This window comes from Halichoerus grypus, chromosome 2 (assembly GCF_964656455.1).
Source record: "Halichoerus grypus chromosome 2, mHalGry1.hap1.1, whole genome shotgun sequence".
Taxonomy (NCBI): Eukaryota; Metazoa; Chordata; class Mammalia; order Carnivora; family Phocidae; genus Halichoerus; species Halichoerus grypus.
This window is the reverse complement of record NC_135713.1, coordinates 161,109,199-161,133,337: the sequence shown is the minus strand read 5'-3', so window position 1 is coordinate 161,133,337 and position 24,139 is coordinate 161,109,199. Positions and strand designations below refer to the sequence as shown.

Sequence of the window (24,139 nt, the reverse complement as noted above, 5' to 3'; positions counted from 1 at the left end):
TAAATGTTAAGACGACTAGTGTTCTTATTAGTATATTGCTTCACACTGAAGATTGTGTGTATCGAGCTGTTTCTAAAAGATGTTTATTTTCCTTAAGAGTAAAAAACAGTCATTGCATTCAGAAAAAAAAAAAGTCAATAAAGATAAAACGATTGTTTTGGAAGTTTGCAGCCCGTGGATTCTAACCAGATTCCGCTGGGAGAGGGGGCCAGGCCTGGGGGGGGCGGGGGGAATGGAGAGGAAGGCTCGGCGGGACACCAAGGGACAGTCAAGGGTTCTAGTCGGTACCGTAAGGGCAGGGACAGGAGACAAGCCCCTGCTGCGTAGACAACCCCCAGCCACCCCACACCCCATGCGGCCTCAGGGTCTCAGGTTATGATGGGGGCTGGAGACTTCCCCAAGCTTGGGAGAGGGAGAACCCGCGAAGGGGTGGGGGAGGGGAGACGATCGGCCCAAACAGCGATACCAGGCTGTAGCGCCTATCACAACAGATCCTTAAGGACACGGAGTCACCCTCTCATGTCACCCTGGGAACTGATAGGGGTAGAAGCAGAGAGGTGGGAAGGGACAGCTGAGACCACAACAGCCCTTAAGGATTAAGGGTTGATAACAGCCCAACCGTGTGGCACGGAAATTGGTGGAATCCAGGTCACCTGGAGGTCACAGCGACAGGCCTCCCACAGCGACAGGCCTCCCACATCGAAGGGGACATTTTGGGCTCTTAGGACCGATGGGAGCGGGAAACCTTTGGGTGCTGGGGTGGGAGGAGAGGGGGAGGCTCAAAGAACCCCCTCCAGTCGGCTAGTCTATCAGCTAAAGTACACACCCTCCTCCCCAAAGGAACAACACCCAGATTATAAATAATTTCATCTTTTATTCTCTGTACAAAACTTCTCAACCTATGAAAATAAAGTTTGCAAAAGGCAAAGTAACACTTGAGCCTCAGAGGCCAGGAGGCTGGTGCGCCCTCATCTATAGTATGTACAAGTCTCTCCAGAAGGGAGAGAGGCGCCTCGGAGTAGGACCCCCTTGCTGGCTGGGAAAGCCAAGTAGGCCCCCCTCAGCTCAGTGAAATGTACCCCTCTGTGAGACGGGAGAGGGCAAAGCCACTGGGTGCCTGCAGAGCAAGGTCCCATGGGCCGGCCCGGCCCCTGCAATCCCCCGACCGGCCACCAGAGGTCAGCACATGCTGGCCGCCGCTCGTCGGGTTGGGGCGCAGTGGGGGGCGGGGCGGCTAGGGTCGCGCCCCCTCCGGCCTCCCAGGTCGAGGCAGCAAAAGCCCCTGAGTGCCTCCCATCGCCCCAGGAGACAGAGCAGTACGTGGGCGGACCGTGGACACTTGGGGGCCCCAGCGCTGCCTTCGGCCGTCGAGGCTCCGGCCCGGCACACAGGCCCCGCTGGGGCCGCCGACGGGGACCTAGCTGGAGGTGACGGTGGTCCCGCCGCCCAGGCGCATGAGCATCTGCTGGCAGTCGTGCAGCAGGCGGCGGTCGCCGAGCTTCTCGAGCGTGCGCGCCGCCTCGGCCAGCATGCCCACGCGCTGCCCCGGCGCCGACAGGAAGCCGGGCGGCAAGTAGCAGGAGGCCAGCAGCAGGGCCTCGGCGTGCTCCCGCCGCGTGGGCCGCGGCTCCAGCTCGGCCGCCGCGCCTGCGCACACCGCAGGGGCGTCAGGGGCGGGGCTCCGGGCCTGGCCCCGCCCCCGCCGGCCTCGCCCCTCTCGGGCGCACCCGTGGAGCCTCAGACCCCTCCCCTCGGCACAGTCCCCTTTCCCTGCAGGGGACAGTGGCCCCCGGCGGATTTCTCAGGTGGGATATCGCCCTCTGGCAACCGCCACGAAGTCCCTCGGTCTCTGCCGCTTCCACAGCGGCGCTCGGCATCCATCACCCCCCGTCTGGGCCTTCCCGCCCCGGCGGGGCCCGAGCCCGCCCCGACCAGGGCAGCGCCCCGCTCACCTTTGCCACAGGGGCCTGCCCTCCTCCGCAGACTGCGGTCCAGGAGCTGGTGTGTCCGCGTGGGGCTGGCCCCCGCCATCAGCCGGGCCGTGGCCTCGTGCAGGAACACCTGGGCAGGAAGGGGCCCGCAGAGTTGGGGTTCGGGCCGGGCCCCCACTCTCCCCACACCTGCTGGGGAAGGGCCCCGCGGGCACTCACCCTCCGCATGGCGGGCCGGAAGCTCTGCGCCAGCCGCCTCAGGCCGCTCAGGTCCCGCTGGAAGCCGCGCAGTTCGAGGGCGGAGGCCTGGGCCCCAGCGCCGGGGCCCTGCGAGGCCTGGGGGGCTGCAGGCAGCTGCTGCCGCCGCCACAGGCTAGTTCGCGCCACCAGGAGCAAGTCACACAGGAGCAGCTGCATGGCCTGGGGGGAGGGGGGAGGGCAGGGCAGGGCAGGGGTCACGGGGGGCTCCGGCCGCGGGAGGGGACGGCTGGGGGCCCACGGTGCCAGGGGCCGGCTCCGGGCTGCACTGCGGAGGCACTGCACCCGCGTCACTCACGTGCAATGCAACAGCAATGCACCGCGGGGCCGCCCGCCTCTCCAGGCCCCCACGCCTGCCGCCTGCCGCCTGCCGTGGGCGCGGCCTCCCGGGAGGGCTCCGCCAGCCCCCTCACCCCGCCCCTCCTCCTGGGGCTGGGGAGACTGAGGCCTTAGCGGGTGCGCCCCCCATCCGGTACTGCGGCGCAAGGGGGAAGGTCCAGGGACGGAAAGGGCGGTGACACCCCCCCCAAGACCGGCCAGGCCCCCGGCAGCACCCCTCACCTTGTCGATGGAGCTGCCAGCTGGGGTGGTGGCCAGGCTGTCCTGCAGGTACCCACTGGCCTTCTCACAGATGGCCAGGCTGGCCGGGCCAGACTCTGCCTTCCCGCGGCCCAGCATGGCCCGGGCAGCCTTGAAGGAGTGCAGGGCCGCCCTGGGCAGGGCTCTCCTGTTGGGGCCGGGGCAGAGGACTGATGGTCAGACCGGGCGCAGACCCACACTGAGCTCCCTGCTGCCCCGCTGCTGGCTTCCCGCGACCCCGACCGCACAGAACCAAGGCCGGGGGGCAGCACCGCGCTGGGGGGGCCCGGAGAACCTGGCGGATACTCACTCCGACTCCTGCAGGGCACGGGGCAAGTGCTCCACCAGCGGGTACAGCCGCTCAGCCGCCTCCTCATCACGCCGCAGCCAGTGGGTCACCACGGCCGTCAGGGAGGCCCACCACTTGGCCACGGGGTCTGTGCCTGCAGGGAGCACGGGGCGGGGAGGGGGGCTCCCTGAAGCTCAGCCACACTGCAGCTGAGGCGGAGCCGGGGGTCCCAGGGCGCGGGGCTGGGGGCTCACCGGCGGCGGTGGCCATGCTGGAGCTGATGGAGAAGCTGCAGGCGGGAGCCCCGGCGGCATCGGAACAGCTGTTGAGCAGCTGCAGGTACCCCAGGGCGTCCGAGAACTCCCTGTGGCAGAAGAGAGACCTCGCTGTCAGGACAGGCCCCGGCCCTCCTCCCGGCCCACCAGAGCCCAGCCTGACCTCCCAGCTCCCTTCCTGGCGAGCTGCTAGGGAGACAGATCCAGGGAGGAACTGAGATGCGCCCGAGGCCGCACGGCAGGTGGACAGGAGCCTGGCTCTGGCCACCCACCCACGGCCCTGGACACAGACACTCCCAGACTTACCGTGGAGGGTGCTTGCCTGGGGTGGGGGGGGCGCAGGGCCACTCACCTGTCCCCATCAGCTGATCCAGGGCTGGGACTGGGCTGAGCCACACAATTCAATGCTCGCTCCAAGAGATGTTCGCGGAATAGCTGAGTCACCTGGGCCAAGGGGTCCACTGTGGGGAGGAGCGGGTGAGCGGGGTGGCAGGAAGGGCCCCACGCCTCCTCCCCACATTCACCTCTCCACACCAACGGCTCTCTCCTGGGCATGCGGGTGGGATAGATAAATACCCCAGGCTGCCCTTGGATAGGATAACCTACCCCGGACAGTGTAATCTGCTTAATAACACGCGTCTACCAGCTCTGTCTCTTCCATCTGATCTCCTTACTCAACACTGGTCTCGCCTGGGATCACCTCCCAAATCAACCACCTGCCCCCAAATTCCTCTTTGTCTGAAGAGCCCCTACCGAGACAGACCCAGCTTCCTGCTCCTGCAGCCTCAGCAACAACAGACAGACCGGGGTGGGCAGGGACAAGCAGAGAGGCAGGGACAAGCAGAGATGCAGGGACAAGCAGAGATGCAGGGACAAGCGGAGATGCAGGGACAAGCGGAGATGCAGGGACATGCGGAGATGCAGGGACAAGCAGAGATGCGGGACAGGAATGGGAATGGGCCACAAAGGACGTCGGGTGGCAGGGGATGAGCACGGCGCTGAGAGAGCACCTGGGTTGCCGGCCAAACTGTACAGGCTCTCCCTCGGGGCGCTGCTCACGGCCCAGTCCCCATCCACGAAGAAACGGTGGCCCACCGGGTGGCACAGCCAGTGCATGGCAAGAGGCACCGAGCCGCTGTGTGCCAGGCAGGCCTGGCGGGCGCTACTCAGGAAGAAGCGCTGTGGGGGAGGGGAGCTGGGTTGTCACACTGGACCCAGACAGGGGCTCAAACCCAACCCTAGGTCTGAGACGGGCCTGGAGTCCCCCCACCCCCCGTAACCAGCTGCCTCCTCCTGTGAGCCCCGTGCCCAGGGAGCCACCGGAAAGAGCTGCAGAGACAAGCCCCCCAGCCCTGTCCCCATCGGCCCAGCACCCACTCACTGTCAGAAAATGCAAGGCCCGCGGGAGACTGGTCTTGACCCTCAGCGCGGCGGCCACATAGATCTCGGCCAGCGTGGCCACGGACACGGCGTCCCCCGCACATTCCGCCAGGTTCAGGGCGCTCAGTGCCAGATTGGCAGCGGCAAGGTGCCCTCCCGGGTACTTCCCTGGAAAACGGGCAGCACGTGAGGCAGGGGGGCAGCGGGAGCCCCTCGGGCCCAGCCCCTCGCCCCGCATACCCATGGTGTGCAGCTGGTGCAGCTTGTGGTAGACGAACGCGGCATCCCGGGCGCTGGTACGGGCGTCCGCCCGCAGGGCGCAGTCCCTCTGCAGGCCCCCTGCCCGGCCTGCCAGCCAGCGGCCCACCCAGACACGCTGCAGCAGGTGGCGGATGAGGTTCCAGAGCAGGCTGCAGGCCAGGTCCAGGTGGGAGGTGGGCAGCGGGCGGCCCAGGGCCCGCAGGGCCAGCCACAGCTGCTGGGCAGCTTGGGCAAAGTCCCCCTGCGGATGAGGGTATTCCAGGTGAGAAGAGGTGGATCAGAGCGTGTGAGTGCACGATACCCCTCCTGCTCTGAAGGTCCTTCCACCTTGGGCCCCCCCACCATGACGCTGGTGTCCCCTCCCCACCCCCCTGCCCCCCCCCCCAGCGGTGCGAGTCTGAGGGGACGACAGGAGCGGGGAGGACAGGGCAGGGCAGGACCCCCCAGCACCTTCCCAGGTGCCGCCCAGGTCCTGGCCCTGCCCCATCCCCCGAGCCCACCCCCGGGATCCGGCCCCTTACCCGGGCCAGGTCCAGGTCAGCCTGCTTGCGATGTCTCCAGAAGTGCACGGCAGGGCCTGAGTGCGGCCGCGTGACCGGCTCTCCGTAGACAAAAAGAAGCGCCAAGCAGGCCAGCACCAGCAGCCCGTTGGGCAGCCACACCAGTGGGGTCAGCAGCCATGGGGCCCAGCCAGGGCCGTCTGGGGGCAGACAGAGGGGCTGGGACCACAGCGCCCCGGAAATCCAGAGTCCCGGCTACACGCCCCGAGCTCCCCACCCCCGCCCCTCCGTCCCAAGGATACCCACACTGGGGCCTGTCCTACCTCTGCCCTCGGTGCCCAGCACGCTGCGGCCAGGACGGTGGTAGGTGCTGCTGGCATCTGAGGGGCTGGGGAGGGCCCGGCTGCCCAGCAGGGCGGCCAAGGGGTTGCAGGAGAGGCAGAGGAAGACGAGCGTGCACAGGGCCAGGCGGGAGCGGTCCAGCATGCCCCGGCTGCGGGGGGACAGCAGCTGCTCGGGCTTCACCTGGCAGGAGTGGGCAGGTCGGTGAGGGCAGAGCGGGAGTGGCCCCGGGAGGATGCGATAGGGAAGGAGGGATCAGCCCTCCACGCCACCTTACTGTGGGACCCCATGTGGCTACAGGCCTCAGTTTCTCTATCAAATGGGAGGTGGCCTATGTTAGGGGCCTCTTCCTGACCGAGTCCTGGGGCTCAGATATCGAGGGGAGATGGACCGGGGGTGGGGGCTGGGGAACAGGGCCGGGCCCAACCTGGCTGTCCTCAAAGACCGGGCTGTCGGGCTCCGAGTCACTGCCGCTGCCACCACTAGCCCTGCCTCCAAGGGACAAGGGGCTGCTCTGGGACGGCGAACCGGCGTCCGATGGGGGCGGGCTCAGCGTGTCCACCAGCTCGGGCTTCGTGCCCTCCATGGGCACGTCTGTGTTCCCTCCGCTGCTGCAGGCTGAGACCAGGTCCTTCAGAGACTCTGGAGGCCGGAAAGGAGCAGGGCCGGGGGTGAAGGCTAGATACCCCACCCCCAATCAGCTTAGGGCCCTCTGGAGAGGGGCGCACGGGAGTTGGTCTAGCTCTTGAGGGCCAAGTTGGGGCCAGAGGAGGGGCTAAGGGCCCTTGTAGGGTTAGGGCTTAAGGGGCAGGTGCGGGAGCTGGGGGGTGGGGCAGTGCAGAGCCAGGGGCAGGGCGGGTGGGGGGGGGAAGCGCCAGGACTCACTGCTTTTGTGGGCAGCAGTGCGGAGACTCAGGTTCTCCTGCTTGAGCTTCTGGTTGCTCTGTTGTAGGAAGCGGATGTAATCGATGGCCTTTCGCAAGACGGCAGACTTATTCAGCTGCAGGGGGTGGGAGGGAGATGGCACAAGGGGCCGGTCAGGCCTGGCCAGTGGGCACCTAAGCAAAGGGCGGGGGCTGGGGGGCGCTACTTCACAGCACGGCTGCCTCAGGACCGTTGCACTTGCTGTTCTCTCTACGTGGAACGTTCTTCCCCTAGTAGAACCTATCTCCCAGGCTGGGCACGAGGACTCATACCCCAAATGCATCCAACAGTGCCTGGCTACCTCCCTCCTTCCTTCAGGTCTTTGCTGCTCTCATGTCACCTCGGTGAGGTGCTTCGGACGTGTGGCCTCTTCGTCCCTCTCCCTGTGTTGTCTTCCTCCACGGCACTTATCCCCAGCTGGCGACTCTAACACTTCCTTCTTTACCCTGTGTATTGTCATCCCCTGTCCCCCACTACAACGTTCAGTCTCCAGACAGCAGGATGTTTGTCTGTCTGTTCCCTGTAGAGTCCCCAGGGCCCAGGCTCAGTCCCAAGCCTTCTGGGTCTTCCGGTCCCCTGCTTCCCCGGGGTCACCCCCAGAGTGTGCCTCTGAACGCCGTTGCCCGCACCTTCGCCTCAGTGCCCACCACCAGGTCCTTGAGCTCGACGATTTTGTCGTTGATGGAGGAACGGTAGCGTTTTTCAATGGCGTTGTGGGCCGTGCGCTTCTCCCCGCGGCTCTGCGCCGAGCCCAGGGCCTTGCCACCAGCTGCCAGCCGGTTGATGGGCAGCTTCTCGGCGTCCACGACCAGCGGCACCGTCGCCAGGATGGTTCCTCCACTCACCAGGGTCTGAGGGGCCAGGCGCAGGTTACCGGCCGGGCTTGCCCGCGCGCAGAGCCCCGGCCTTCGGCCCCACGCCACCCACCTGCAAGGGCGCTGTCTGTACGGCCGCGCCAGGGGCCAGCGAGCCGATACCCGCCGCCTTCACGGTGGCTGCCATGTCTGTTTTCATGGTTGTCAGGAGCAGAGAGTCTGCCTTGATGAAGTGGGGCTGCAGCAGGACCTGGGGGGTGGGGGGCGGTCTCAGCCAAGAGCAGGGAGTCTGGACCGGGGCCTGCCACCTCCCCGACGCCTGGCCAGACCTCCTCACCGGGACCTGCTGGATCTGCGAGGTCACCGTGGTTGTTCCGGGTGCTGCTGTGGGGTTGGCCGTGGCCGTCAACAGCTGCTGGGGGGCCGCACTCTGGACCGGGGTGTGCAAGGAGACGGGCGGGACCCCTGGCAGGGAAGCCAGTGGTAGGCCAGGCAGCGGCTGCAGGGTACTCCCCGGAGGGGTCCCTGCAGAGATAAAGGCTGGGGCTGCAGGTACAGGCCACCCTCACCCACTTTCAACCCACCCCTCGGGGCCCTATCACCCTATGACCTGGGATGAGTCATCAGCCCTCACGGCTTTGGGTTCCAGGGTGGCCAACCCCTGCCGGGAGTTCTGATGCAGATGTGCTAGCTTTCCAGCCACGCATTCGTCCCCGGAAGGGCGGCACTGATGTCGCCACCGGGGCAGAGTGGGAGGCAGGGCTTCACCCAGCACCAACACCCAAGTCCTGTTAGGAACGGGGGCGCCCGAGGCAGTGCAGCAGAGGCCCCCCATGTCTAAAGCCTGCAAACTCCTCCACTGAGGCCACGGTAGACCCTCCTCTCTGTGCTCCTGTCGTCCCCTCGCCCCACACCCCCCTTACCTGTGGAGAAGCCTCCCGTGGGGCTGGGGTAGCCCAACACAGGGGCAGAGCTGAACTGTGGCGGGGCCGGGGCCAGGAAGCTCTGGGGCAGGAGGGACCCCGGCAGGGGCTGCGGGGTCGGGGCCCGCAGGATGGTCGGCGGCAGGGGTTCCTCCTTGATACCAGGCCCGGGGGAGAAGGCCGGCCCAGGGGGGTACATCTTCAGGGAGGTGGGCGCAGGCTGGGGAGGGGACAAGGGTGGAGGTGTCGCCTTGGGTCCCCCCAGGAAGCCTTCGAGTGGGGAGCTCATTGTGGCAGGAGGTGGGGACAAGCTGCCCGGGGAGCTGGCATCAGGACTCGCAGGGTCTGTGCCCCCTGCCCCGCCGCTGCCGCCGCCGGCATAGGGTGGGTCGAACAGGCCCGGGAAGTCGCTGTCTTGGTTGTTGATGAGCTGCAGCATGTCTGGGGAACGGAGAAGAGGCCGGGTCAGTGACCGGAGGGCGGGGGCTGGCCCCTGTACAGGGCATCACACACTTCATGCCTCGGGTCCACACAGCTGTATGTGTGGGGCAATGATGCAGAAACAGAAAGCCACCCGCATGAGCCCGGGCTCCCAGACACACAGCCGTTTCTTGGGCACCTGTGACATCTGGAGCAACGCCTGGTGCTTCTCACGTACCCAGCAGCCCGTACAACGGCTGGGCAAGGTCAGTGCCCCACACCTATGCTCAGGCGGAACTGGGGTTTGGGCCCCAAACGGCTGACTTCAGAGCTGCCAACCCCGACCCACTCCTCGGTGGCAGAGACCGAGGCTTGGGGCTGACCCAGCTGCCGGCCGTGTGTGCCAACCAGTGTGTCCCTGCGTGTTCTGGGCACTAGCCCAGACCATGCCTGCAGCCAAGCAGCCTCGGGACCAGGCCATTCAGGGCTTCAGTTTCCCCTCTCTAAAGGCAGTGCTGGCTGTCCTGACTCCCTCCTCCTCGTACAGACTGGGACACACTCCCTGCCACCACTCCAGCCTCTCCCCCAGCTGGCGGGTCACCAGCTGCCTGGCTGTTGCCCTGGGGCCCTCTAACCCACTAGGGACAGTCACCCACTGGGTTAAAGTGCTCTGCAAGATCCCCAGCCTGAGCTCCTGGCCCTGCCCACCTGCCCACTGGACGTGCGGCCTGGGCGAACAGCCTCCTCTCACTGGGCCTCAGTTTCCTCATCTGCACAACAAAAAAGGATGAAGCCCTACGTGGCAGGGCTGCTCCGAGGCTTGGCGGGGCAGGAAGTTGGCGCACAGCGGGTCTCACCATTACCTGCCTCCTGCCAGGTGCCCAGGCAGGGCAGTTCCTGCAGGAGGGGGCCTCCCTCTGGCCTCCAACAGCCCGAGATGGGGGTGCCAGGCTCCAGCCCCCTGGGCCCTCCCCATGGGAAACACCTCGTGGGCAATCCCGGCCGGTGCAGGCCCTAAAGGCTTACAGTACTTTCCCTGGCAGGGCCCCCCATCCCTCACCCCCGCCCTCATGAGCCCCTCTGACAGATGGGGAAACTGAGGCCCTGAAAGAAAAGCTGAGTGAATCCAGGACTGGGGTCCCGGATTTGGCTCCAGGGAGGGGGGACAACTGGCCTCCCCGCTTCTTCCCCTGCTGCCCCAGAGGGGGGCGGAGGACGCGGGAAAGCCACCCTCTCACTCCAAACGCCGGGGTAGGGGTAACTACTGCGGGTGGGGGTGGCCCACCAACTCCAGTGGGCGCCGGGAGCCGGCACGCCGCCCCCTCGGGAACCCGCTCGTCCCGCTGGGGGGCTGGGAGTTCCACGGCCACTGCACACACACGCCCCCCTCTGAGGAAACCGGGGATGGTGACCCCGCAGCGGAGTGGAGCCTCCGTGATAAAGGGGTGGGGGGGATCCTCCAAAAAATACCTTCGAACGTGCAATCCATGGCTCCGCGGCCCGCGCCCGCCGCCCCTTCGGGGCGTCCCGGCCGCTGGCCTGCCGGTCTCCGCGCGGCGCCGACTTCACCTGTCAGGGCTCGGACGCGCTATAAAGCCCGCGGAGCGCCCCGCCCCCGCCCCGCCCCGCCCCTCCGGCTCCGCCCCCGCCCCGCCCCCCGGGGCCGCGGGCCGGGCATGGGGTGAGCGCGCGCGGCCAATCAGCGGCCGCGCCGCTGCCTCACTAGGGCCCCGCCTCTGCCCCCGCCCCACCCCCGACGGCGGCTCGGGCTCGGGTTTCACCCCGCGGCGCTGAATGGGGCCGGGGTTACTCGCGGGCGCGGGCCCTTAACCCACTCGGCGCCGACATCCGCCGGGGTTACTGGCGGTCACCGGCCCCCCTACGCCCCCAGCTCCAACCACCTCCGTCAGCACCTCGGAGAAGTGCGGCGGAGTGGTCGCGGGGCCGGGATGACTCCGGCAGGGATGACCCAACACTCTTTCCAATCGCTGGCACTCTGTGCGGGACCCCACCTTTAGGCCTCAGTTTACTTCTCTAGACAATGGGATAATCACATCTCCCTGGCCTCGAGGAAGGGAAAAGTGAAGGAGAAAATGGGTGCGGCGCTCAGTACCACGAAGCGCTGAATTAAGGCCAAGGGCTGCCTGGCAGTGGGGGCGGGGACCTCCCCTTCCTAGGGCAGCCCCAGCATGGGGCCACCCCCCACCACGTGGATGCCTAATAATAGGTCACTGCTGGGAAACTGAGGCCCAGAGTGAGGAAGGAAGACCCTTACTCCAAAGTACACATACACATAATACTTGAACCTGATTCCTCTGTCTCTGCACAGATGTCCTTTTGCAGAGAGACCTGGGTCTGGGATGCGGGGAAGGGGGTCAGCAAAGTCTGCCCTGGCTCCCAGGTCAAGTCTGACTCACTTGTTCACTGTAGGGTCCGGGGAGGCCAAGAGACAACCCAATCCCTGGGACACAAGGTGAGGAAGGCAGGGGTGTGACAGGGTGACAGGCTCTGGGGTCTTTTGAGGAGGTACCTAGGACTGCCTCCCCTTCTGAGGAAGGTCAAATTTCGACACACATACAGATGAACAAAGCATGGCCAGCTGCCCAGGTTGTCAGCTTGAGCTTTTGTGGCCAAACAGACCACCAGCAAGTCCTACCCCAGCCTTCAACCTGCCCCTCCTCTGGCTCCCAGTCTCCTGTGACCTGGGTGGGGGGCTGAATCCTGGGCAGACAGGCATGGCAACTGAGCAGCGTGGGCCAGGAGGGACTCCAGCCCCAATCTCTCTCCCTCTCCACCAGCCTAAACAAGGAAACACAGCCTCATCTCCCTCACACACATCCAGTTCCCAATCTTTCTAGAACTTTCCACGGCTTTGTAGGAGGTGCCAAGGATAAAGACCTTCTCCTCTGGCACCTCCATCTCCCTCTCTCCTCAGCCTGTGGGTGCTCACACTCTCCCTCATCCCCCCAAAAACAAAACAATGCACTGCTGTTGGAAAGGCTCTGACCTCACCTGCGTAACTGCAGACAGGTTAGACACGGAGGCCTGAATTCCAGGCCCGAGTTTCAAAAGCAGACCCTGGTGGCTCTGTTCGTCCTTACCGTGTTCCCCAGTTGTGGAGCCCTGAATGTGGCAGGACAGACAAGCACGGACTGGCCTGAGACTTCTCAGACCAGGGCCAGAGGCAGCCCTGAGGGTGTCAAGCCCGCCCCCCCGCCCCCTTCCTGTCTCATCCTTGTCTTCCCTTCACCACATTTTCTCGCCTTGGTTTTCCATTCATCACATCTTTGGGCTCTGCCCCCATTCCATCCTGAGGAGGGAGGAGGGAGAATGGTCACTCAATGTCCCCCTGAGGGTAGCAGGAGTCTGGAAAGGCTTCTGAGAGGGGGGCTGGCCAAGCGGCAGAGGACACAGTCTAAGCTAAGATGCAGCGAGAAAGAGGGTCTGGGTGCCATGAGGCACCTGGTGGCATAGGAGGGGTCAGCCTTTCCGTAACCCCCCATCTCACTCTCTTCTGGAGCTGAATCTTCCTGCAGAAGCTGGGTGTCAGAGCTAAGACTGGGGTTAGAAATTCGAGATCAAAACCCACAGTACACCTCTTCCCCCATACAGCCCAGGGGCCGACCTTCCCTCTGCGCCTCACTTGCCGTGTAATCCCAGGCAGATCACTCCCCTTCTCTGAGTTTCCACCCCTGGTCTCCAGAGGTAATAGCAGTGGGGTTCTAGAAGGGCAAGTGTGTTTACTACAGCATTATTTACGATGGCCAAATTATGGAAGCAGCCTAGGTTGTCCATCAACAATGAACAGATGAAGATGGGGTGTGTGTACACACACACACACACACACACACACACACACACACACACACACACAATGGAATATTACTAAGCCATCAAAAAGAGTGAAGTCTTACCTCTTGTAACAACATGGGTGGATCTAGACAGTATAACGCTAAGTGAAATAAGTCAGTCAGAGAAAGGCAAATGCCATATGATCTCACTCATATGTGGAATTAAAAAAAACAAACAAACAAAGAAAAAAGAGACAAACCAAAAAAACAGACTCTTAACTCTAGAGAATCAACGGATGGTGACCAGAGGGGAGGCGGGTGGGGGATGGGTGAAGTAGGTGACAGGGATTAAGAGCCGAGGGCTGTTACGAGCATGATGAGCACTGAGTAATGCAGAGAATTTTTTTTTTAAGACTTTATTTATTTATTTTGACACAGAGAGAGAGACGAGAGAGGGAACACAAGCAGGGGGAGTGGGAGAGGGAGAAGCAGGCCTCCCGCTGAGCAGGGAGCCTGATGCGGGGCTCGATCCCAGGATCCCGGGATCGTGACCTGAGCCGAAGGCAGACACTTAACGACTGAGCCACCCAGGCGCCCCTGTAATGTAGAGAATTGCTGAATCACTATGTTATACACCCGAAACTCATATAACACTGCATGTGAACTAAAAAAACTGAAAATAAAAAAATAATAAAAGAGCAAGTATATGGGGGCACCTGGGTGGCTCAGTAGCTTAAGCATCCAACTCTTGATTTTGGCTCCGGTCATGACCTCAGGGTCATGAGATCTAGCCCAGCATCAGGCTCTGTGCTGGACGTGGAGCGTGCTTAAGATTCTCTCTCTCCCTCTGCCCTCTGCCCCTGCCCCCGCCCTCCTGCTCGCGCGCATGCTCTCAAAAAAAAAAAAAAAAAAGCAAGTGTATGAAGCACCCAGCATTCAGCAAGATTGCTATAAAGGTTAGTCCCTCTGTAGCAAATGGAATGGTCTAGAACTATTAAGTCAGGTAGTGAATTGGGCTCCTGGGTGGCTCAGTTGGTTAAGCAACTGCCTTCTGCTCAGGTCATGATCCTGGAGTCCCAGGATCGAGTCCCGCATTGGGCTCCTTGCTCAGCGGGGGGGTCTGCTTCTCCCTTTGACCCTCCCCCCTCTCATGCTCTCTCTCTCTCTCTCTCTCTCTCAAATAAATAAATAAAATCTTAAAAAAAAGAAGGTCAGGTAGTGAGTTGCCCAATACTTGCAATGATCAAGCTGGAACTGGGGATTGCTTTATGGAGAGTAAATCGGGCTGGGACTGGGGTGGGGCAAGAGAGGTACCCACTCCCAGCCCTAGGAGCCAGGACAGTGGGCCCCAAAAGACTGGCCACGTCTCCCAACTCATGGATCATTCTCCAGAGAGCTGAGCGCTGGGCTTCCAGCATAGAGAGAGACTCAGAAGGCCCGTGGGGCTCCTGCCTGCCCTCCTTGAATACGGGGAATAGGAGGCATAGACTCTGGGCCTCAGTGGGCCCACCTCACACCACCTCCAATCTTTCATCTTCCCCACCTCCTCCCCAAGCCTGGATTCCTCCTTTTTCCTCTCCTTTCCATCCCTGCCCTGATCCTATCAGGGCCAACAGGAAACCTGAGCACCCCCCTCCCTCCCTGGCTCTACCTTCAAACCTCCTTTGGAAGGCAGATGTGGGGCAGCCTTTTATTCTCTGGCCTGTTTATTCTGTGAGGCCATGATGGAAATCTTGGGAGGACCCAACGCCACGAACTGGCAGGAGCCCCGCTCCGATCATCACAGGAGCCTCTAGCCCATCCAACCTGTATGAGGCCTTGAACCCCAAACAAGCTCTGCTTGCATGCCTCTCGGGATAGGGAGCTCACCACCTCCTTCACATGGCCTGGTCCATGATGCCCAGATTTGTTTTTCTGACAATATCTACGCCTTTTCTTTTTTCTTTTCTTCTTCTTTTTTTTTTTTTTTTAAGATTTATCTATTTGAGAGAGAGAAAGCGTGAGGGGGAGGGGCAGAGGGAGACAGCGTCCTAAGCAGACTCTGCACGGAGCACAGAGCTAGACGCAGGGCTCCATCTCACGACCCTGAGATCATGACCTGAGCTGAAATCAAGAGTCAGGTGTTTAACCAACTGGACCATCCAGGCTCCCCTCTACTGCCTTTTCTTAAGTGTCCACTGTGTGTCAGGCCCGTGCCAGGCACTGGGGTACAGGGACACAGCACAAAGACCTTCCCTCCTGGAGCTTATGTTCTAGTGACCAACGGTCTGCACATACATGGAGGAAGGTGGGTGCAGATGGTGATGGGCACCACGAAGAAACTGAGGCAGTAGAAAGAGAGTGTGAGGGGCCACTACAGATGAGATGATCAGCAAGCGTCTCTGAGGAGGCAACATCTGAGTGGAGGCCTGAATGAAACGAGGGAGCGGGCCAGGAGGGAGGAAGAATGCCTGGGGCAGAAGGAACAGCAAGTGCAAAGGCCCTGAGGTAGGAGCGAGCTTGCTTTGAGGATGATGAGACAGCAAGGAGGCCAGTGTGGTCGGAGCAGAAGGAGTGAAGGGGGGATAGAGGTCACGGAGGCAGCCAAGGAGCTGGGAATCCAACACAAGTTTGTTTGTCGTCTGAGCCAAGGACACCAATACTCCAGGAAATGGGCAGGAAAGGGGTTTGCACACTGTCCAGTGCAATGCAAATCACAAAGGGTCACATGAGTGTGAAGAAGAGTGAAGGGTATAAAGCAGCACTGGCACAGGAGAGGGCATGGAACGGGGCTTATGGGACCCCTGGAGCGTTCCACCACTGCCCGCTTCATGACGGGCACAGGGCAGGGGTGGGGCGCTCCCTCGGCATCCCAGGGAGCCAGGGCTACACCCTGCCTGCCATTCATCCCTGCTGCTCCTAGCAGTGCCTCCGCGATCCTCCTGAGGACTCAGGTCAGCAGGGTTGCATGTCTTCAGCTAGTCATGTATGCAACAGGGACAGACAGCCCTTTGTGCACCCAGGGCTGCTAGGGGTGCGAGCGTGTGCCGGCTTTTCCCGGAATGGGATGGGCCCACGGCGGGAGCCCCGGGTGTACCTGGGCATGGGCCCTCTAGATGCACAAGGAAACTAAGGCTCAGAGAGAGGCCATGTGTGTCCAGGGGCCCACCACTGCCAAGTAGAGAATCTGGGACTCAAACCCGGGTCCAGCAACCCCCGAGCCCACACTCATCAGCTCCAGCCTGGCTCTGCCCCAACCGGCTGGTGGCACTGGTCTCAGCTCAGGAGGTGTGTGCGGAGTGCAGGATCGGGAGAGGAGGCAGCACGAAGCTCAGTAAGGCTCAGCTCGGGCACTGCCCCTTCCTGGGGACCTTCCCGGCCACCATTAGCGGCCGGGCCTTGGAGGGGAGCCCCTCAAGGCAGGGCCGGGGCCTGAACCAGCGTGTGACCCCAGCATCGCTCAGCACAAGGAAGAGCCCAGAGGGGACCAGAGCCAGCCGGCCACCACCCCACTGCTGGTCTCCAGCCACGGGCTCTCCCCCAGGCTGTTCCCTCTGCCAGGAATGTCCTTCCCACTATCCTTTGTCTACCTAGCAAACTCCTGTTCCTATTTTAAAACTCGCTCTGATGTTACCTTCTCAGATTCTTCCCTCATCTGTGTCATCCCACACACTAGGTCCCATTTACCCAGACCAAATGACCCTGGACATGACCTGTAAGAGGGCCATTAAACAAGATGCTGGTCAGCACCAACTCAGACATCTTGTCCTAGGTGTGGGCTCAGGGCACATACTTATTCTGGAAGCTGAAAACCAACCCAAAGGCCTGAGACAGTGGCAATCTGGGAGCAGTGCCCTACTGCTGAGCAACTGTTTCCAGTCTAAATAGCAGTGCTGCACAATTCTTTATATAAATTATATCTATTTCCCCCTTTGGGGTTGTTTCCCTGCAGCCTGCTTTAAACCTGAAATGGATGTATGGGTTCAAAGGGAACATGCTGTTTTAGAGCTGCTGGGCTGCTCTCTGGAAAACAGAAACCCCTTTACAACCTCCCCTGCACTGTGTCCCATTTCCTCATTGCATCACCAGCATTGGGTTTTATCATTTTTGTTTACTTTTGGTTGCTTTGCTTAGCCCCGAGAGCTGTGTGACTGAAGCTCAAAGGTGCTTTAATTTGTATTTCCAAGGCTGCCTGCGTTGAGGTGTTTTGTGCGGCCCAACTATCAACGATGACCAGAGGCTCAGAACCATCTGCTGTGCTCTGGCCCTCCTCCACCAGCTAGATTCTTCTGCCTGGGAAGCCTTCCCGCGGCTTCTCACAGTTCTCCAGCTCCTTCACCCCGCCTCAGCTACCACCAGGCCTGAGCCACACAGGCTGGGCAGCTAGGGGGCTATGGTGAGTGAGGTGTTTCAAGGACTCTGTTCCTCATCTGTGCATTGGGTGAGGAGGTGACAAAGGCATTTCGAAGTTTCCTTCCAGCTCTACTCTCTTTGTCTTTATTTTTTTTTTAAAGATTTATTTATTCAGGGGCGCCTGGGTGGCTCAGTCTGTTAAGCGGCTGCCTTCGGCTCAGGTCATGATCCTGGGGTCTTGGGATCGAGCCCCACATCCGGCTCCCTGCTCAGTGGAGAGCCTGTTTCTCCCTCTCCATCTGCCTGCCACTCTGCCTACTTGTGCTCTCTCTCTGTCAAATAAATAAATAAAATCTTTAAAAAAAAAAAAAAAAAGATTTATTTATTCATTTATTTGCCAGAGAGACAGACAGAGAAGATGAATGCACAAGCAGGGGGATCGACAGGCAGAGGCAGAGGGAGAAGCAGACTCCCCGCTGAGCAGGAAGCCTGATGCGGGGCTCGACCCCAGGACCCTGGGATCATGACCTGAGCCAAAGGCAGACGCGTAACTGACTGAGCCACCCAGGCACCCATTTATTTATTTTTTATTTAAATTCAATTAATTAACAATATTATCCTTTTTTTTAAAGAAAGATTTTATTTATTTATTTGAGAGAGAGAGAGCTTGAGTGGGGGGAGGGGCAGAGGGAGAGGGAGAAGCGGACTCCCCGCTGAGCAGGGCACCTGACACCAGACTCAACCCCAGGACCCTGCGATCATGACCTGAGCCGAAGGCAGATGCCTAAACCAACTGAGCCACCCAGGCGTCCCATACACTATCTTTAATGGTAGCTAAGGACAGGGTGCTTGCTCCCCTAGGGGTCAGGCAGGGGGAGAGGTGAGGGGCTCCCCACTAACCTTGACCAGCTGCACCTTGTCCCCCAAGCAGAGACCCAGAATCAAATGGTGGTTGCTGAGAAATTAGAAACCATAGCCCATAGAAACTTCCAACATAGGCTCCTTGGATAATCTGCTAACATTTGTTAAGCTAAATATATTAGGTGCCAGGTCCTAGGTAAGTGCTCTAAATGATGAAAATTGGTTGAGGGCCTACTATGTGCTACTTAAGCCCTTGACCTAAATGAGCTCATCTGATGCCCACAACTCCAAGAAGATGGTTCTATTATTATTCCTAGTACACTGATGAGAACCTGAGGCCACTTGGTTGAATCTGAAGACCCCTGGGCTCCAATGGGAACCCCCAAAGCCCCAGGAGGGGTAGGCCTGGCATGTGACTGGGAGGGACAGGCTTGCTGGGAGATAGCTGGAGGGTCAGCTGGGGGAAGGGGGTGGGTTTGGGCAGTGTTCCAGGTCAGGGTGGGCTTTTCCAGGCCACCAGCTCTTCCAGGTGGGATGGACTCCCAATCCCTGCTCCACCTCCCACCAAGTCCCAAACCCAGCAGGGGAACCACACATCTGGATCCAGCCTCAAACACCCCCCTTCCCAGGAGCCCCAAACCCGTTTCTAAGGCTCTCCCCCCTCCCCTCCGTGGAGCCGCATGGGACAGAGGTCTCACACGTATGCCATCCCTGTCGGGTCTGGGGATCAAAGGGCACACTCACAGGTCCTGTGGTTGGCAGAAGACAAAGCCAGAGATACTTCCTTCTGGCCTGTGCTGCCATTCCCACCGGAGCTGCACCTGCTGGCGGGGCCAAGTCCAGATCCCAGGCCTCTGCCTGGCGGTGACCCCTGCCTGGGGCTGACCAGGTCACTCAGGATGTTTGTGTCCAGTGAGGTGACCATCGGGCAGGAGGTAACTCCTAGACAACTCAACCCACTGCCAGCATGCTTTTCTCCATCCCCCAAAGAGACGGGTTCCACAAACCCTGCAGGTCTGGAATGCAGTGCTGAGACAAGGGAACAGCATCCTGGGGGCACTGGGGAGCCATGGTTGTTTGAGAACTCTGGAGTTATATGCCCGGAGCTGGGAGCTGAGAGGTAAGCAGTCCTGAGCTGTGTTTTCTTTTTCTGTTTGTTTTAATTTTTTTATTTTTGAGAGGCAGAGAGGCAGCGCGCATGCGTGCGGGAGTGGGGGTGGGGAGTGCAAGCAGAGGCCGAGGGAAAAGGAGAGAGAGAAAATTTTAAGCAGGCTCCACGCTGGGCCCCAAAGCAGGGCTTGATCTCACGACCCTGAGATCATGACCTGAGCCAGAACCAAGAGTCGGATGCTTAACCGACTGAGCCACCCAGGCGCCTCTCGAGCTGTGTTTTCTAAGAAGGGCCCAAGCTTGGTGGGACCGGGGAAAGGACCGGGCATGAGATACCACGGGGAGAGGCGTGGGCTGGGGGACTGGACTGGACCCAGAAAATAGCCTAGGAGCAGGCCCTCCTGTGGTTTGTCCAGGCACCTTGGGAGGGACTGCAGGGCCAGGGAGGAGTGAGGTCCAGGAAGGCTTCCCTGGCTTGGAGGACTCCTGGGGTATGACAAAGAGGGAAGGTGGAGGCATCCAGGCAGAGGACAGACGAACTGTACCCCCAAAAGCTTCAGACAAACCAGAGCCCCTAGGATGACTCCTCGGTCGGGCGCAGCACCCCCCGTTAGGCAGGGAGGCCCCAGCCGGAATGTCAAGTCTACTTGCCCCTTCTGCACTTAAAAGCATGTGCAAGATCTGATCAATGAATCAGCAAAGAGGTGAAGCCTGCCCCGGGCTTACCAATAATCCCAAACATGGCACAGGACCGCTCTCCTGTCCCCACCGCCCACAGCCGCCAGGGATCCCAAAGCACAGAGCGACTACGGGAGGCCCCGGGGGTGGGGGGTGGGGTGGGGAGACGATGCTCACCAGAGGTTACGGTGCACCGTAGCCCGGTCAATGCCTTCACCCACAGAGCTAAGGGCTCACGCCGGCAGCTCTACCCCAAAACCCGTTCACGTGACAGAGGGCTTGGCAAAAGCAGGCAGCAGGGCTGGGTGGGGCTCAAGGCCCTTGGCCAGCTCCCTGCTGACGGTCCTCAGTCTCCTGACTCAAAGGCCGAGCTCCAGGCTGGGAGGGGGAGGTGGCCGCTTGGCCTCTGACCCCTCTCTGACCTACTCTCAGGCCCCCAGCAGAGCCCCACATGGAGCAGCCTCCTGGGTTCCCTGTTCTTTTTTTTTTTTAAGATTTATTTATTTGAGAGAGAGAGCTCCATGGGGGGGACGGGCAGAGGGAAAGGGAGAGAAGCAGATTCCCTGCTGAGCACACCAGACATGGAGCTCCATCTCACGACCCTGAGATCACAACCTGAGCTGAAATCAAGAGTCAATGGTCAGGGGCGCCTGGGTGACTCAGTTGGTTAAGCAGCTGCCTTCGGCTCAGGTCATGATCCTGGAGTCCCGGGATCGAGTCCTGCATCGGGCTCCCTGCTCAGCAGGGCATCTGCTTCTCCCTCTGACCCTCCCGCCTCTAGTGCTCTCTCTCTCTCAAGTAAATAAATAAAATCTTAAAAAAAAACAAGTCAATGCTCAACTGACTGAGCCACCCAGGTACCACTGGTACCCAGGGCTCCCCATTCCATTGCTTCCTGTCCCTACCCCCACTCTTAGGAGCTCAGCAGTTAAGAGCATGGGCTCCAGAGTCCACAGCCTGAGTTTGAATCCTGACCCTGCCATGTTCTAGCTGTGTGACCTCAGGCAAGTCACTTAACCTCTCTGTGCGCCTCAAGGCACTCATCCGTAAGATGAACCCACTTAGGGTTGTCAGGAGGGCTCACTGGTCAGCTAGGAGCCTGGGCTCAATGAGTGTTCCCTGTTTGTGTTGTGATCCTCTACCCCAGCTGCCGGGGGGAGCTTTCCACATACAACCTAAGCATAGCACCACCCTGCTCCCATCCCCACAAAACTCCCCACTGCCTCCAGGACCCAGGCCCTCTACCCTTCCGGGAGCTCGAGGCCTGCTTGGCCCACCTCTCAACCCTCTTTCCTCTCAGGGGACCTGGAGACCTTCGGGGCCTGCCCTTCCCACCCCCACGCCACTCTCTCTAGACCTTGAATCTGCCTCGCTCCAAGGGCAGGGTAAGAGCCTCAAAAGTAGGCCTGGCCTCTGAGCGTCAAATTCCCCTCCCAGAGCCTCCGCCTATGGAACTAGAGAAGGATCCATCCAAGCAAAGATTGGCCTGGGGGTCCACTGCAGTACAGATAATGAGAACAAAACAACGTGGATGTCCATCAGTGGGGGACTTGGTGGATAAACCAGGGAACTTGATTGTTGTCTGGCTGTTGACATGGAACAAAGCAGGTTACAATCTGCTGTGAGCCAATGGACCCTATTCTAATTTATAAAAGTATAGATTAGCAGTTGCCTGGGGCTGGGTGTGGACCAGGGAGCAGTTGTAAGTTGGCAAGAGGGATCTTACAGTGGTGATGAAAATGTTCTAGAATCAACTGGTGATGGCCACACAACTTGGTCAATGTAACAACTTATTGTACACTTAAAATGGGTAAATCTTATGGCAGGTAAATTATACCTCAATGGTGTTGTTTTTAAAAAGCAGATCACGAATATACAGCCATTCCAAGAAAAAAAAAAAACAAACAACAGACACACACACACGAAAACAATCCCCCACATAATTAACAGAGCTTATCTCTGCATGACTGGTTTAAGGAAGATTTTATTTCCTTCTTTTTGCTCACCTGCACCTTCTAATTTTATACAATGCAAAGAGATTCGTTGTGTAATTGGGGGGAAAACGGAAAGTTTGGATAAAAACCAAGAAATCTCCTGCTGTGGTGGGCAAACTTTACGCCCACCCCAGGAAGAGGCTCCAGTCGTCCCCCTTCTCTCCCAGATTAGAGCGGGAGCCTAATTGCCCCCACCTCCCAACGGCTACAGGGGCCGGTCTTCGGGCCTCGGGACATAATGCTTCTGTAAATGAGTCAGTGAGAAAGGTCTACGCCAGAGCCGTGGTCCTGATACAGCAGCCCTCAGTCCAAGGTCCCAACTCCCCTAGGAAGGGAAGCATTCGTATCCCGAGTGGGAAACAGGCTCAGGTTGAGAGAGCTTGGGCAGGATGGCAAAGTGAGTGACTAGTGTCCAGATTCAAGTCCTGACCCCAAAGCCCAGGTCCTCACCACCTGGTCAAGGAGCCTTTCAGGCTGCACTACTGGGCCCAGGGCTTGTGGAACTGTGAGTGGAGTCAGGCTCGGATCTCCCCAGGGTCTGGGCTTTGGGGTCCCTCACTCCAGCGCACAGTGATGGAGAAGGCTGCTTTGGAAAAGCCCCACAACCAGGGTCTCTCCTCCCGGGCCCTCCCCTTGCCTGGCCCACCAGGAAGGCGAGCTGATGAGGCCCCAGGCTAGCAGCCAGCTGGGCTAACACGTAAGGCTGCAGTAGGGAAGGAGTGAGGGGCTTAGATGTGTCTGTTTTGCCAACCCCAGGTGGCCACAGGCTCCATGGACACGTCTGTCCAGGTGGTGGGAGGTTTAAGTCCTGTGCTCTTGGCCTCGGGTTCCCCGTCGACCAAGTGCCACTTAGCCAGTGTTGCCGAAACTGCAGAGCAACCGTGGAGGGCCGTTTGCTGGGGGCTGTGGTTTGCCCTGTCTACACAATGGGGTACCTGCCGCACCGTCCCCAAACCCCTCTTCCGTCTAGCAAACAAGATGCTTTCAAAGATGTGAGTAAACCCGCGCCGCGGCTGCCTGGGCAAACATGCCTTCCCGTCGGTCCCGGGGCTGACCCTCAAGTCTCAGCCCAAAAGTCGGCTCAAAGAGGTCTCACCCCACCCCTGCTCCACCCCAACGCGCAACTAAACATCCGTTTGCGGGTTTTCTGGAGGATTTCCGTGCTCCCGAGAAAAGGGGGAGCCCAGGTCGGTCTGTGAAGCGCCCGTGCCGAGGACGCGGCTCGGTATGGAGTAGCTGCTCAATAAAGATGTGCCCAGGCGATGCCCATCTAGGACTAGGAGAACCGGACGGGGACGGGAGGGAAAGAGAGAGGGAGGAGGGACCAGAGGAAGCGCCGTGCGCACGCGCAGGAGCTCCGCGCCGAGCTGAACTCTCGGGCCGGAGGGAATGACCGTGAGTAACCCCGCGCCGACGTCAGGGCAGGGGCGGGGCCTCGGCGACGCCCAGGTCTCCAGGCTTGCGGCGGCCGCCACAGGGTTGAGAACTCACTGGCCGCGCCGCGCGGGGCCCCGGACGCCCAGAGGCGCACGTGCCCGGCCGGGAGCCTCCGGGGGACCCGGCGAGGCGCGGCCCGAGACGCCAGGGCGGGCGCAGGGAGGCTCGGCGCGGTCTGGACAACGGGGCCCACAGCGCACTGCTCAGAGGCGCGGGGAAGTCCCCGCGCACACAGCACGGAGCCGGTGCCCGCGCCCCGCGCCCCGAGCCGGCCCGGGAGACAAAGGCGGGACGCCGCCGGCGAGCCACGCTCGCGCGGAGCCCGGCCGGCCCTTGACGTACCTTCGATGTCGGTCAGCAGGGCCGCGTCTAGCTCGCACGGCTCGGCCAGCGCCTGCTCCAAGGCCGCTTCGCTGAAGGGCGGCTCGTCCATGGCGCAGTCGCCTCCTCCGGGCGGCCCGCCGGGCCCGCCGCCGCGTACGGACCTTCGCAGGGAGCGCCGCGTCCGCCGGCCCCGGCCCGCTGTCGCCGCTGCGCGCGTTCGCGTCCCGTCCTGGCTCCGGTGGCGGCCCGGCGCCCGCGAAAAGTTCCTCGGAAACTGGGTTCCCCCGCTGTGGCTCTGCAGGGAGGGCGGGGCGGGGGCGGGGCCCTGTCGGGAGGCCCCGCCCTCCCGGATAGACGGGGCCCCACCCCACCTGGAGAGAGCTGGGACCCGCAGCAGGGTCTGCCTCGCCAGCCTACCCCCAACCGGCCCCTCCATCAGTGTGCCCTCCACTCATTCATTTTATCCAGCCTCTGGCACAGCAGCGTCTGGCCGACTGCTGCGGGAGCGCTCGGGCAGGCCATGAGCCTTCCCTGGGCCTCAGTTTCTCCCAACACCAAGCAAGGGGGCTGGGGGGAAGCTCCAGGACAGGGCCTGTCCCAGAGGTCTCTGGACTTGGGGCTGGAGTGGGGTGGAGTCTGGACAAACCTCACTTCCTAGATTTGGCTCTTTAGAACGAGACAGATCTGTCCAAGCGATAGCTCTGTGCTGTCGGGC

The 24,139-nt window shown here is 61.0% G+C and overlaps 1 protein-coding gene across 5 annotated transcripts; it reads right to left on the bottom strand.

Moving 5' to 3' along the window:
- Positions 1-854: 854 nt before the first annotated feature.
- On the bottom strand, positions 855-23,707 carry SREBF1 (sterol regulatory element binding transcription factor 1). 5 transcript variants are annotated; one of them, XM_036113062.2, is made up of 20 exons: positions 23,443-23,706; positions 10,368-10,466; positions 8,478-8,918; positions 7,892-8,079; positions 7,667-7,804; positions 7,369-7,590; positions 6,701-6,815; positions 6,243-6,457; positions 5,797-5,998; positions 5,495-5,673; positions 4,953-5,214; positions 4,714-4,880; positions 4,343-4,511; positions 3,685-3,793; positions 3,312-3,421; positions 3,079-3,211; positions 2,751-2,916; positions 2,151-2,351; positions 1,953-2,061; positions 1,278-1,647 (listed from the first exon to the last, which is right to left on the bottom strand). In XM_036113062.2, exons 1-20 carry the CDS (start codon positions 23,531-23,533, stop codon positions 1,418-1,420), a joined length of 3,546 nt encoding a protein of 1,181 aa, XP_035968955.1. In that variant the 5' UTR covers positions 23,534-23,706; the 3' UTR covers positions 1,278-1,417. The 5 variants fall into 5 exon arrangements, with proteins under 5 accessions (XP_077924135.1, XP_035968955.1, XP_035968952.1 ...); XM_036113059.2 differs by lacking the exon at positions 23,443-23,706 and adding an exon at positions 9,606-9,667 and having other exon boundaries at positions 10,368-10,467; XM_036113060.2 differs by lacking the exon at positions 10,368-10,466.
- Positions 23,708-24,139: the final 432 nt, after the last annotated feature.